General features: G+C 50.3%; 1 protein-coding gene across 1 annotated transcript in view; it reads right to left on the bottom strand.

Annotated features, from left to right (window-relative positions):
* The window catches only part of LOC105697865 (hemicentin-2), an 85,595-nt gene that overhangs the window by 31,295 nt on the left and 40,678 nt on the right, over positions 1-13,622 (bottom strand). Inside the window, exons 6-7 of the mRNA XM_012421597.1 lie at positions 4,945-5,091; positions 1,233-1,505 (exon numbers count right to left, since the gene is read on the bottom strand). Of these exons, the coding sequence (XP_012277020.1) occupies positions 1,233-1,505; positions 4,945-5,091 (420 nt within the window). The remainder of the gene's footprint in view (positions 1-1,232; positions 1,506-4,944; positions 5,092-13,622) is intronic.

Below are 13,622 nucleotides of genomic sequence, written 5' to 3'. Positions count from 1 at the left end.
CGCGATGCGGCTCGCTCGATTCCCAATACCGTTTTGTTCCATCGAGCGGCGTCGCTCGCCGCCGCTCGAATCATCCAATATGTCGTCGACGTAAGCCGCGCCCCGGCTTTACGACGCACCAATTCCCATTCCGCATCATAAACTCGCTCTCCTTGTCCCACTCGCGGCCGAGGCGGGGGAGCGAAGCAGAGAGAGAGAGCGAGGGCGAGGATCGGGAACGCGGAAACCGAGATGGCCAGGACGAGCCTGGGAGCCGACTGTGAGGAAGGAAGCGAGGAAGTCGACAAGTAGGAAAGTAAGGAAGTACGGAACGAGGGGGAGGGGGGGAAGAGGTGGGAAAACAGGAAAGTAAGGCGAGAAGAAAAAAGTAGGGCCGAGGAGGTCCACGACGAGGCTCGGCCCGTGTCCCGGTTCCGAGTGACTGGGATGGAGATGGCGAGGAAATAAGAAGAAGAGGAAGATGCAGAAATAAGAAAATAAGGAAAATACGGAAATACGGAAATACGGAAATAAAGGAATAAGGAAATAAGGAAACGAGGAGACCGGATACTGGTAGGCGAGAAAGTCGTACGCGGAAGAGAGAATTATCGCGATCTGGCCACATCCGTTTGAGGTTTCTCACTCTGGGTTGGTGGGGGAGACTAGAAGACGAGGAAGAACAACGTTGCGGATGCACCTGCAACGCGACTAGCCCTGGCCGGGCCTCCGTCTTCCCTATTCACCGACCCCCTGCACCCTCGCTCTCGGGACTGTCATCAAATAAAAAGGTCTCCTCTCCGGCTCCCACTTTCTTCCCGTACAGGTTGGCGCGGGAATTTGCGGGGGATATGAGGCGGGCGTATACACGGGAGCGTTTCCTAAGCAAATATCTGACCTACGTTTGCACGTGCTCCACGCGCCGATGCACCCCTCGGGCCGCAGTTGAACGAAGCCGGCAAGTGGGGTGGAGTGCACCGGGAATGAACCCACATCTTTTATTAAGATCTCGCGTCTCTCGCATCTTTCGCCGGAAAGCCTTCCCGCTGTATCCCCGTTCCCTTCTTCGGTGGGAAACTCGTCGCCAGCTCGTAAAAAAAAAAAAGGAAAAGAAAGGAACCTTCCATTATTTCGAGGGAATTTTTTAACGCCCCCGAAATGACCTAAAGCTCTCACGCTAAATGAAGTGCATGGGGGAGACCCCTCGCGAATCACGATTCTCCTGGAGTTTAAGAGGTACTTTTTGAGAGATCTACCTGTGACTTTGATGTGGTACGGAAGCTGGGCCCGCCAGGTGTCCTGCATCTTCCGATCCGGCGCAACGCACCGATACTCTCCGGCTTCCTGGTACACCACGCGACTCAGGGCCAGGGGTCCAGGTCCTCCCACGGGATCCATCCCTGGTCCATGTCCCCAGCATCCCCCGTCGCACTCCAGAGTGACCGCTCCCCCGATCTGGATCTCCATTTTTCTGGAATCCGTCGCCTCTCCGTTCAGCACCTCCGCCTCCGTCTCCAAATCTGGATCATCTGCGATAATCATAAATAATAATTTACTACAAGGCGCGATTTATACGCGAGACACGTACTTCAAAGAATTTTCACAATTTTCATAACTTCCACAACTTTTCCCCCATTTCGGAGTATCCGCGGATATGATAAACCATATTTTATTACACGACGGGATTTATACGCGAACACCGTATTTCAACGAATTTTCCCATATTTTGTATTATCGGGAGCTATGATATAGAATTTATTAAATGCCGGGATTTATACGTGAAAGCCGAAGTTCACCGAGTTTTCAGATTTTTCCCCCTATCTTCGGCAGGAAGATATAGATCTCGATGTTCCGGTCCCCCAGTGAAAATTTCCGGGGAACAAGTTCCGGCGGCGATTCGCGACCCTTTTTATCCATCACCTGTGCTCCCGATCCGGATGGAAGGCAGGTCCCGAGGGACCGGGAGCTCATCGAATCTCCCGCGCTCCCGAAACCCCCCTCGAAATTATTCCCGGGCGATTGTTTGTCTTCCGGTTAGAGCGTCGACGTCCACCGGGATGTCGGCGTCCTCTTCCGGGCCGCAATCGAAAGACCCGTTCGCAAGTGGTGGAGTAGCCGAGGGAGGCTTCGACTCCTCCAAGGGGGAGATCGAAAGCTTGGAAGGGGGACGTAACTCTTTGAGTTAGCGAGCTGATCTGCCGGCTCGTCCCGTTTCAAAACAAAGGGATCAAAGCGTGGACGCCGACGATAACGAATCGGCACGCTTGCCGCTTATCACAGGGCTCCTTTGTAATCTCCCTGTAAGCAGGAGACGATGGGCTCGATATACGAAGTCTCCTCCGATATGTACCCACCTTCGTCTGGACTTTTTGTCGATATCCTTCGCCTGCCTGACTACAGCCTGAGCCTTTCCACTTTGACGGCGTCTCTTCTATCACGAGACGAACCGCGCGCTCGAGAGCGTTTGTTTTGTCGCTAAAAAAGACTATCTACATCCAATCTAGTCTAATATATATTTTCCGGAATTTTTTAAAACCATTATTAGATACGCAGGCATTGAACTTACTCAAGGTTAACATCCTTATCTGAATGTCCTATTCATAATTCAATTTTTCCTGACATTAAATTAAGAAATGTCAAATATGAGTTAAGAGAGAACTTTAGACGGAAATAGGGATTTATTAATCGACACGACGGTGTGACTCCACATGGGCAAGGCATGGATAGAAACTAAGTCAATCCCCTGCGTCAGGGGGGAAATGAAAAATATTATAATCGGGTTGCCAGAGTTACCATCCTAAATAATGAGAACGATTGAAGCGGCGCTTTCACGATCGGTTTCCTCTTGTCGATATCAGTTTCCAAATTATTTCCCCATAATTAGTGGGGTAGACTGGAGTCCCCGCGAGAGGGTCGCGTCGAATCCCCTGGCGGCTTAAGCGACCACCCCTGCGAGATTGGAGGACACGGGGGGCGCCGCTCGTAATCGATAATTCTCCACTCGGAAGATCCCGGGCTTATGCCGGAGCCATCTAAATTGCTTAGAGATTAGGCGCTCGGCGGCCCGTATCCTCTCCTGTCCTCCGTATCCTCCGCGCCCCCCAGGATCCTGCGGATCGACGGATGGGAAAGGAAGGACGCGGAGGGAGGACGAAAGGAGGAGAGGATATTTTGGCGCCAGAGGGCACCGGGGGCGCCGGAGGTCGGGAGGAAATTCGCAAATTTTCGCGAGGCGGTGCGAGTAATTTCCGGCTGGCACCGCGGTTTCCGCTCCTGACAAATGACTGCGGTTTCCGATTATCGGAATCGCTTCGGCATTCCGCGCTGCGCCGCCTCTGGCCGGAGTCTCGCCATTGTTCCGGGCAGCGCGGACGCGGATGCTGATTTCGCCCCCGAAACCGGAACGCTTCAAGAAATCCGTCGATTCCCTGATTTCCCCAAAACCGGTAGGCATCCCTTTTCCCTCCACTTTCGTTGATTACCTTGGAAATTTCTTGCTAATTTTATGACGTGGGAAGGAATTATTCATGGAGACGACGTGGGTTATTGGTAAGGGGATGAAATAACGTGGATGCTGACTCCCCGAAATTGGAGCGCCACAAGAAATCTATCGATCCTTTGATATCTTGAAAATTCAGAGGCATCCCATCCGCCGATAACCTCGGAAATTTTGTTTGCGAATTTCATTTCATGGGGAAGAATTATTTATATGGACGTAAGGCATTGTCTACGGTAATAGCAACGCGGATGGCGTAATCGCGATAAATTTTTTCAGTCGCCCAGTAGAGGGGTGATTAATGTAATGCAGTTGCATAATTAACATCTTTCCCCTACCTTTTGAGGATTCCGCCGGTGAAATTTCGATAATGATGCCGGCGATATCGAAGGGTCGAATCGATCCCGACAACCGTATCAATGACGAGCGAGCGAGTATTTCGAAAAGCCACGCTGACAGTAATAATCGACTCCCCGGATACAATTACCGTGATGAAACCGTGAAGCAAAAATATCCCGTAATGCGAAAGTTCAAAGCTTTTCCATCAGGACGACGAGCTGCGCTTTCACTGGCCGACAGAGGTTGCAGATACTTGCGCGGCCGGAGTGCATCGCGATCGCTGCACCGTGCTTCGAATAACGAAGTACCGGACCTAATCAAACGTTCATTGGCTCTGCGGGGAACCGATAAGGTTGCACTTTACGAATCCATATTGCATTTCGCCGCGGTCCGGCCGATCGTACAATATGCAAACGTGGCTGCGGAAATTTGCCGGATGTAATTCGACGTTATCGCGGGGCCTCTGCTCGCTCATTGCAAATCTCCCCCGACACCTAAGAGTCGTTTGTAAAAATTGTTCGAAAATTGAAAAAAAAACGGGAAAATCCACGCGACACTAATGCATCCTTAACAAGTTGACATTGTGAAATAACATAGAAAAATGAAACCCCCTGCCAAAATGTCACTTATCGTCTTACTTTCGCCTCAGTCGAATTTACCCTACCCCGAGGAAAGAAATTCATGACAGCAAGAAAATGTCTCCATGAATAGTACCAAAGAAATATATATTTTAATGCGAAGAATAATTTGGCTCTAATAAGTTGTCGCAATTCCGGAAGAACGTTGCGCCCGATTAATTCGATCTCGAGTGAAATAATTATTCTTTGAATCGACAAAACATTCCTTTGGTACTATTCAGAGAATTTCTGCAATTTCGATTCAGTGAGGTCTTTTCTCAGTGCACCGAGTGTCATGGTTATCGATAATTCCAGGATCATCAGCCCGATCTCGAGGGCGTCATTCCGCTCTTGGTTCGTCAAGTCGAGCGTTAACCGCGGGGTTAATCGCGGCGCGTTTCCGTCGAAACTCAGGTTCCCTCCGCGAATGCGTTAACGAGGCACGGAGGGGTGCGGAAAAGGCGGGGGACGCGGAGAGCGCGTAAAACCCGGCCGAAGGTAGACACGTGTACTCACAGCGTACGTTCAGGAAGTATCCGATGCTCGTAAAAATGTTCAGCATGTGCAAGGTGTAACACTTGTACCAGCCGCTCTCCTCCCGGGTGATTTTTGTGAAATTCAACCAGCCATCGTCGCTCTGCTCCACCGGCGGCGATCCATTGTCTGCAACATACGCGTGGGCGTGCAATGCTAATCAATGATCGAACTGGCTCGATTTGCAGAGAGTTGGGAAAATCCCGGCCGGCCGGCCAAGCCCCGGAAAAATTCCACCTATACCGCGGGAATTATTTAATGCATCAAGTGCCCTTGTTAATACCGGGTTTTAATTTCCATTTTAATGTCGCCCGGGGTGCGCGCGCACGAGACGGATTTAAATCCCAGGTCGATTCTCCGGGCGAATTCCGCTCGATATCGCGCGCGCCTTCATTAACGTCATCGTGCACGTCTAATAAACGTTACTCGATTTTTCCTCCCCCGATGAGGGGGCTTGCATCGAGGTGCATAAGCGCTGCATCGGATCGCATCGAGGGCATAACCGAGTAATCGATGTCACCCAGGTTCCAGCCCATGGGTGACAACCGATCCGCGGATATCGGTCGATGGTGAATTCCTAATCTACCATCTAATATTCATGCAAATCCGCCGCGGCTCGAAGAATGGAAATTCTACAATAGGGTCAGAAATTCATCCCTCGGTGGCGCGTATTTAAATATTACCCACAGTGGCTTATTGAAGGGCTGGAAACAAAGCGACGCGGTTTCGACCCGCAAATGCGGCGTGGAAGGCTTCGCGGAAACTTCTGCAAAGAGATTACGCGTTTTCCGGGCCCGCGTAATCCAGTCTCCGGTTAAACGCGTTGAATTTAATTCCGCGTTTCCGGCAGGCCTGCGGAACCCCCGACGCCGATGATAATGCCGAATTTGTATAAACGTGGGTTTGTTAATTCATAATATCACGGGCATTACAGACCGTTTGATAAACACGGGGAAAATCGACCGATAGGAATGCGTTGCGAGGCATTAGTCGAAATTTCGCTCGGGAAATTTATTCCTTCCTCCGTGATCCCCCTTTTTTTTCGCCGATACGTGTCCGCATGTTCGTATAACTCGATTCGATGCCCCAGAGACGGGGAGGTAATCCATTTTGTTCGGGCAGAGGGAGGGAGGTATTAAAAATAAACCGCCGTCCGTAATGACCCCTTTTTGCGGATTACTTGTAATGCATGGAAATGTTTATGAGCTTCTAAAGAGGGGCTCGTCGCGCTGCCAGGGCACGGAAGGATTTTTTCCCCCCTTTTTAACGAAACTTGCACAATTTGCGCTCCACCGTGCATGAAATAGCGGCTGCTCGTGACTTGGCCGAAAACCGTGGACACCTTCTCGCGAATGTGAAATCCGAGTAATTTACCAGCGGAAAGAAATAAAATCAAGTGGCATCGAATTTTCACTAAGGTGTCGCAAAATTGTAGAAACTTTAGACAGGTGAAATAAAATCCGGTAGATTGTTTTTTAAATTCATAATTTCCCCGGGACTAATTCCTACTTGCGTCGAGGTTATTATTCAGGGGTTTTTGAACTCCCAGCGGTGTAAAGAAGGTACATATAAAAGACGGAGAAAGAAAAAAGCAATTCAGTCTCGATTTCCGGTTCCTCCGATTTATCTTCCCGCGATGGCGGATTCACGGGCGGTGAAGCCAAGCTAAGAGTGATCTCGGTAATGAAAAGACTTACGAGGCGAGAAGCTACGACTCGACGAGCTCTTGATTAATAAGCAATCGAACTTTTTCCCGACAGTTCCGAACCCGAATGTATAGATATACCGTCATGTACATCGTTATATAGATAGAAGGGGCGCGGGAAGTAAATCGGCCCGTTGAGCCGAACGAAAGAAGTTTCTCTCGGCAGCCGTCAATTCCCATTTGGAAATCGCCCCCTAGCCGGCGAATCGCTATTTGAGCGAACGGCTCCGTCGCGCTTTGAAATTGGCTCGGTCCACGCCGGAAATTCGGAGGAATGGGATTTTTAATAAGAGCGTAACGAGCTGAGAAGGGGAGGCTCGTAGAAGGGTTACGTGGACGCTTACGTGTCCCGAAGGATATTAAAGTATTTTAATTGCGACTCATCTCGGGATGGCTCGAAGGATTTATCCGAAATCACTCGATCGGACCTATGAATAGGGATTAGCCCTGTCGGTCTTCCTACGACCCGGTATTTACATTCGATGAACCCCTGCAATCGGGGTAGAGCGTATAATTTAATATTTAACAGGATATAATACATGCCTCGCATCGAGAAAAATTCCTCCGGATATTTCCGAGACCCCAAAAAGACCCTGTGTGAATTTTTCCGAGCCCGGAGCCGCAGGATCTCCAAGAGATAAAATCACCTCAAATTTGAAACTCGCGCTTAATATCAGGATTTATATTTTTCATAATTTATACGACTCTAAGAAATGTCTATAATACTTTCAGAGGGAAATCTTGCGTGGGCATGGTTTCCAATTTAACTCGGAAGTTCCGTGGAATAGTTAAAGTAAGAATATGCTTAACCCTTCGGCCCCTCGAGGTCCGTAAGTGAATTTATACAGCTCTTCCATCCCGCAACGTCTCGACATCCAGACATCCATCGCGCTAATTTGCAGTAATTGCAAAAGATAGATGAGCCACCCCCCGGTGGCCCTGGGCACTCAGTATAATGAAATAATAAGTATCGGCTGATAGGCACGAGGGCCCTCTCTCTCTCCCGCTTTATCACTCGCGTCAAAGGAGTCGAGTGCACCGAGTCATACCCCGGCGGTACCCGCGACTCGGTACTTCCAAATTGCATTAAAACTTCCCTCTTTCCTTCTCGCCCCGAGACATCACGAATCGGCGTTTATCGGAGCTCGTCGATTACGCGGTCGGTCGGATAGGTTGCTCGTAAAGGTAGCGATCTCTCCGTCTGCCCGGTTTATCGGCGAGCATTAACGGACGGAAGTAATTTAGAACTCCACCCCCGGGCAGCATCTGATCGGACGACATCATCCCCCGGGAGGAACACCTCCACGGCTTTAAACGGACACCCCGCAAATAGCGAGCGACCTAATTACCTCGGTAGGACCCTTCCCTAATCAGGGGACCGCTCGTTATTTCGGTAACTCCCCTTCCGACCAATTTTAAAGGAAATCCCGGTGGAGGAAATACAGGAAACCAAAGGCGTCGTTAATTCGTCTTGAGTTTATATTGAATAATTCCGGTTTTTCCAAGGCCCCCTGCATTTTACCGAATTTTATTAAATTGGCCCTAGGACACTTTCGCTTCCACCGGGCCTTAAAAGGTGTTGAGAGGGTCCTGGGAGGTGCACGGCGCAAAGTGGACGGCTACTTCAAAGGGAGAGACGGACGCCAAGGGTGGAGGTGACGGCACGGGATTCGTCGCCCCCATTTCGAGCCCGACAGCTAATCCCGGGGCTCCGTATCACCAAAGATCCGAGGTTCGCGGATTCTATTAGGGAGGAGACTGTTACGCCTAATTAGGGATTAATTCACATCCTCTGCGGGGCATCAACGAGGCCAGGCAGGCGCGCGCGTTTCATCCCTTACCGCCCTCTGTATATTAATGCGATAACTCCAGAGGATTGAATCACGGGCCTAAACTGTCCCGTCACTTTCTAAAGACTTATCTTTACTGTCTTCACCGTCACTACCGTCGACCCTGAAGAAGTTCCCCGGGAAAGGGAAAAAAATAACCGAGAAAAGGGCGACCATCGCGTTTCCACTCTGTGCCCTCTTAGGGCACTTTCCGCGGCCATCTTGAAATTTCACCCGGCGTCTCGAAGCTCGGAGTCTCAATTCCTAAAATATACTCGAAAGGGCTTAGACGGGGGTCACTGAGGATCGTTCTCGGAACTTCCAAATCGCCTCGTTGGGGGTGCGTTTTGCGTCAGCTTAGGTTGCCGCATTGAGACGTAATCCCGCTGCGTCAAACGAGGGTTTAACGCACCATTCAGTCGCGGATCGCCATCTCCCGGGTTTGTTACTTTGATTAGCCACGGATGCATCAGGAAGCCCCGTTCCCGCGGTTCAATGTACCCGTAGGATCCCGGAATTTATTAACAAATCGCGCACCCCGTCTGGTCACGAGCCCCCCCCCCGGGATATATCGCGCGACCCAGTTCCCTGGACCAAAATCCATTCCGGGATTTATTAATTATCCCGGAACCCTTTTTCTTTCAACTTAAAAGGCACTTCGTAAAGATCTAGTTCGACCGACGCCGAATGAGCTTCGCGCGGGGGTGGGGAAAAAAAAGCGGGAGAAAAGGGGAAAAAGACAGAAGCGAACGTCGCGCCGCCGCGCGGCACCTTTCACGGGTGCGCTTTCATTGTGCGCTCGGTTCGAAGCGGACCCCGCTCGCTTTGTTTAGAAATTCAAAGGGCCTCGCGGGCTTTGACGTACTTTGCATTATGCCTTCGACGTCCCACTTCACCGGTAGGTGGCCCGAATCCAGCCGCGCACGCCAATTTCGATTTCGCGGAACCCGCCGACAGGACCCGCCTGGGATTATTAACCCGACTAGTCCTTGCTCCCCAGGAATTGACTTTTCTTCCCCTACCCTGCTTTTCAACTTAGGACATGGCATACATTTCGATATTATATTTTCCGGACCACATCTCGACGACTTTCATTTTAATCTTTTAGGACGTGTCACTCGTGTACGCCCCACGTAGTGATAAACCTCCTTAATCTGATATTTACGCATCTGTACAAATTTTTCTATCATATTTTATGAAAATGTGATAGTCAAGAGGATATGAAAGAGTCAGGCTATGTATATATATTTGAGAAATCAAATCGTTGGGGAAAGTATTTTCAGAATTTGGTGTACAGATTCGTTTCAAATTTTACCACGTGAATGTGGAAGCCCTAAAGTGGGCCCTGAAACTCATGAAATTTCATTTTTTATCAAACATTTATTTACGTATCATGGACTGGAACCTACTTAGCGTGGTTTGGGCACGTTTTCGATGTTTTATGCTTCTTGAAGACTTAGAATCGAAAATGAAGAGTTTCAGGACCTAGCTCGAACAATTTAGAATACAGTAGAAATGGAATATTACAGTCAGATGGGAAAATGTGGTAAATACTACTTCGGCAGTTTTACATCGATCTTTTTATCATTACTTTACCGAAATGACATACAGAACCCTTCAGTTCGTATAATTCTCAATGCAGACTGTAAAAGACCAACATAAATATAAACGTTGGTAATGGGACGCGCCAGCATATGTTACCACTTGAGTAATCAAAACGGCATTCCCCCCAAAAAGGGTATAGATGAATTTTATTATATCGATGTCGATTACATTTCTTATCGCCTTTCGTGTCTTTTTAAAAGCGAAAACTTCAAATGGTTTAAAGGTTTACCGTGAGGCGGGTATCTACGTTACGTAGCAGGGAGCTTGTTAAGAGGAGTACTGGAGAATGCCGCCATTTTGGATCCGAAAAGGTGGACGCTACCCGTGGGGAACTTTGAAATCGCTATTTAGAGTTTCAAATTTCCTTATTTTGGGTTCAGCTCGCCGTGGTATTGGAATTGGATTGTTAGGAGAGGGGTGGAGGGTGGCATTGGCCGATTCTGGAAATCGAGTCGTCGTGTTAATAAGGCTTTGGACATTACCGAGCTATCGCGGGCGGCGCCTCCGTTGACGGGCCGCATAAACCGGAGGCGTAGGCGCGCATATACGGCCGCAATGTGCACGGCACCAGGGCCCGAAGTACCGGTTAAAATTTACGAGGGGCGAGATGTGCCCTCCCTCTAATCTCGAAGTCGGCGATAACGAACGTACCCCTAGGGACCTGGCAGGGGTGTCGGGGCGCGAAAGGTTTACCGCGGCGTCCGCGAAAATAAACGTTAATCCCGACCCCCCCCTGCGGCACGGGGGTGCGTAACGCTTCGCGAAGCCCGTTACGCAAAGCACCGGGTGTATATTTCGAGGGTTGCGCGCCGGCAAAATAGTCGGGAATCTAGGTTAACGCCGGCATCCCGGGGACCGGCGGCCGCGCCGGAAATCGCCCGTGTGTTTTATCGGAGCCGCCCATTTCCGCCCAGCGGCCGAGTCCGCGTGCGTTTCGCGCGAACGTCTTCGCTGGCCGTAAAGTCGGCCGGGTCGATCGTAACGCGCACGCCGAAGCGGCGATTCCGTGGCGGGACCGCCGCATTCCGGGGACGCGCCTCGACGTCCGATTACCAGAGGCCGCGATAACGCGCGCCCGATTCGATCGACTCGTCCGCCGAAAATGTCCGGCGCGGTTTCCCCGGGCTTCTCCTGTTTATCTTTGATTTTTACGACCGACCGTTCCGCCGCGTTTAGCCCGCGAAAAGAATAAATAAGGGCCACCGTACGTTTCGCCGGGAAATAAGATGGAGGCGCGCCGCACGCGAGAGCCCGCTTTACGAGCCGCAGCTGCGCACGTGAGCAAATATAAAAAGGCACTAAAGTCCGCGGCATGAATTTGCATTTCTTGAATTACGCCCGAGCATTGTTTAGGAATACGCGGCACACGCGACGATGCGTTTTCGGGGACCCGCCGTTTCCGTCGGCGGCGAAATTAGAGGACCGACCTGTCCCGGTGATCGCCGAGATTGCGCGATTCCAGCGCCGCGTATTACTCTGGCTCGACGTTCGTTTTTATTTGTTTTTCCCCTCTCCCTCTCTCTTTTTGTTCCCGGATGAACGAAAAAGCAATACTTCGGCGGATTCCTGTCGGCGGGTTAACACGGCGGATGACGCGGCCGCGATCGTTAAAATCGAACTCGGCCTCGAAATCTATTACGAGCTTCCGAATCTCGAATTCAAACTCCGGCCGGGCGTCCCGATATTTAATTGCTTTTAATTCCATTCCATTTTGTAATTGCGGCCACTTTGGGAAATTATTTTTAAACCGGGAGGGGAGCCTCGGATGAGGGATCGCGATTACGAGGACTTTGAGGTACCGAGGCACCGAGGACACACGATGGTACTGGAGGTACCGAGGACTTCGAAGGTGTATAGAGGTCCTCGGCAAGACCTCCCGAATAGATCCATCGCGACATTTGAGCGGCTACGACGACGGGAGACAAGATGATGTTTAGATTGCAGCCAAATTCAGACCGAAACGGTACCGCCGTTGTTCGCGATAGTACTCACGGAGTGTAAACACATCCTGAGAGCGCCTTGGCGAAACTTGAACGCGTTCCAAACATTCGCGTTTCCACGTACGCGGCAACTATTTAATTACCGCGGAGAAATATCGAGGACTGGCGAAACTTCCTTTGGATACGTATATGTGTACAGCGTTCCGCGACCTCGCAGCCCGACCCCGTGAAATGTCTTAATCGCTTGAATTCATTTTGGAAATGCTGAGAATAATTTTAGAGACCAACGTACCTGAAAACCTCTGCAAAGTTTTTCAATCGATGGAATTAATTATAGAAATCCTAGGTCTCGATGAATTTCGGAGACAGTCCCTGAGAATTCAAGATCTTTGATGATCTAAATCAAATTCCAAGACGCGTTTCCATCGGCGGTTTTTTTCTGCCCATCGCAGTATTTCAAATGACGTTCATGAAAAATTCGACGAAACGTATCAATTGCTGGAATTAATATTAGGAATGGAAATTTTTCAAGAATTTCGGAGATCATCCGAGCATATTCGAGACTCTTGAAAATTTAGATTAAATTTGATGATGCGTTTCCATCGGCGGTTTATTTCGGCCCTTGGTGAAATTTCTGAAGATGCGCACGAAAAACCCAGCGAGATGTCTTAATAGCTCGGATTAATTTCGGATATCTTAGGCCTGGAAGAATTTCGGAGCCCGCGGGGCAAATTCGCGACCGCGAGTACGCGTTTCCACCGGCGGTTTCCTTCCGCCCATCGTACGAGCTCGGATTGAATTACGACTATCCACGGCGTAGTGCGAAGCGAGCCCCGAAATGACGCGCGTGCACGGCGAATTGCGAGGTAAATCACGCGATATTGAAGTGCGATATCGCTGTCGCCGATACCGACCTCCGGGACCCGCGGCCATTAATACGCACGCGGAAATTCGTTTTCCGCTCAGCACGGATACCAGTGCTGGCGGGAATCCCTTTTACAGCAGGGTACGAGTGCTCCGAAGAAGTGTAAATCCCCAGGAGACGCGAAATTCCGAAAAAGGGAAGGTGAAATAAAATCTGGGAAATCGGAGCGGAACGTCGGCGAAGAAAATCGCGAGGCTGGCGCATCCTTCGCGGCCCATTTGCGTGGGGGTGTATAAATCTTTTTTACGGGCGAGAAGTGGCTCTGACGGGAATAACCCCGGCCAGCATTGAGTTATGGGCACGGCGTGATCCCGAGCTGCCGTTTTCGCGGGATAAATACTTAACCCACGGGCAGGGTCGACGGAATCGCGAGGCGAGCCGTAACGCGATTTCGCGATTTCCCGGGCTCGTGGAAACAAAATCGACGAAATCGTTAAAACCCACAAAAGAGCCGGCCTGGGCGAGCCGCAACTCGGGGGGAAGTCGCGCGGAAACGCGTCGACACGGCCGCTCGTCAGGGTTTCACGGGCCACCTGTCATGGGACTTTATTATTTCGCTCTAATTTCGCGAACTCGCAAAGCGGTTCGATCGCTGGCACTTTATGCGAAATTCGCGGGACGATGACTCCAGCGAACATTTTCCTTTTTTTTTCGCC

Source organism: Orussus abietinus, unplaced genomic scaffold (genome assembly GCF_000612105.2).
Source record: "Orussus abietinus isolate OABI.00-Male unplaced genomic scaffold, Oabi_2.0 scaffold1, whole genome shotgun sequence".
Taxonomy (NCBI): domain Eukaryota; kingdom Metazoa; phylum Arthropoda; class Insecta; order Hymenoptera; family Orussidae; genus Orussus; species Orussus abietinus.
Note: the sequence above shows the minus strand (reverse complement) of the source record. Positions and strands in the feature narration are given on the sequence as shown.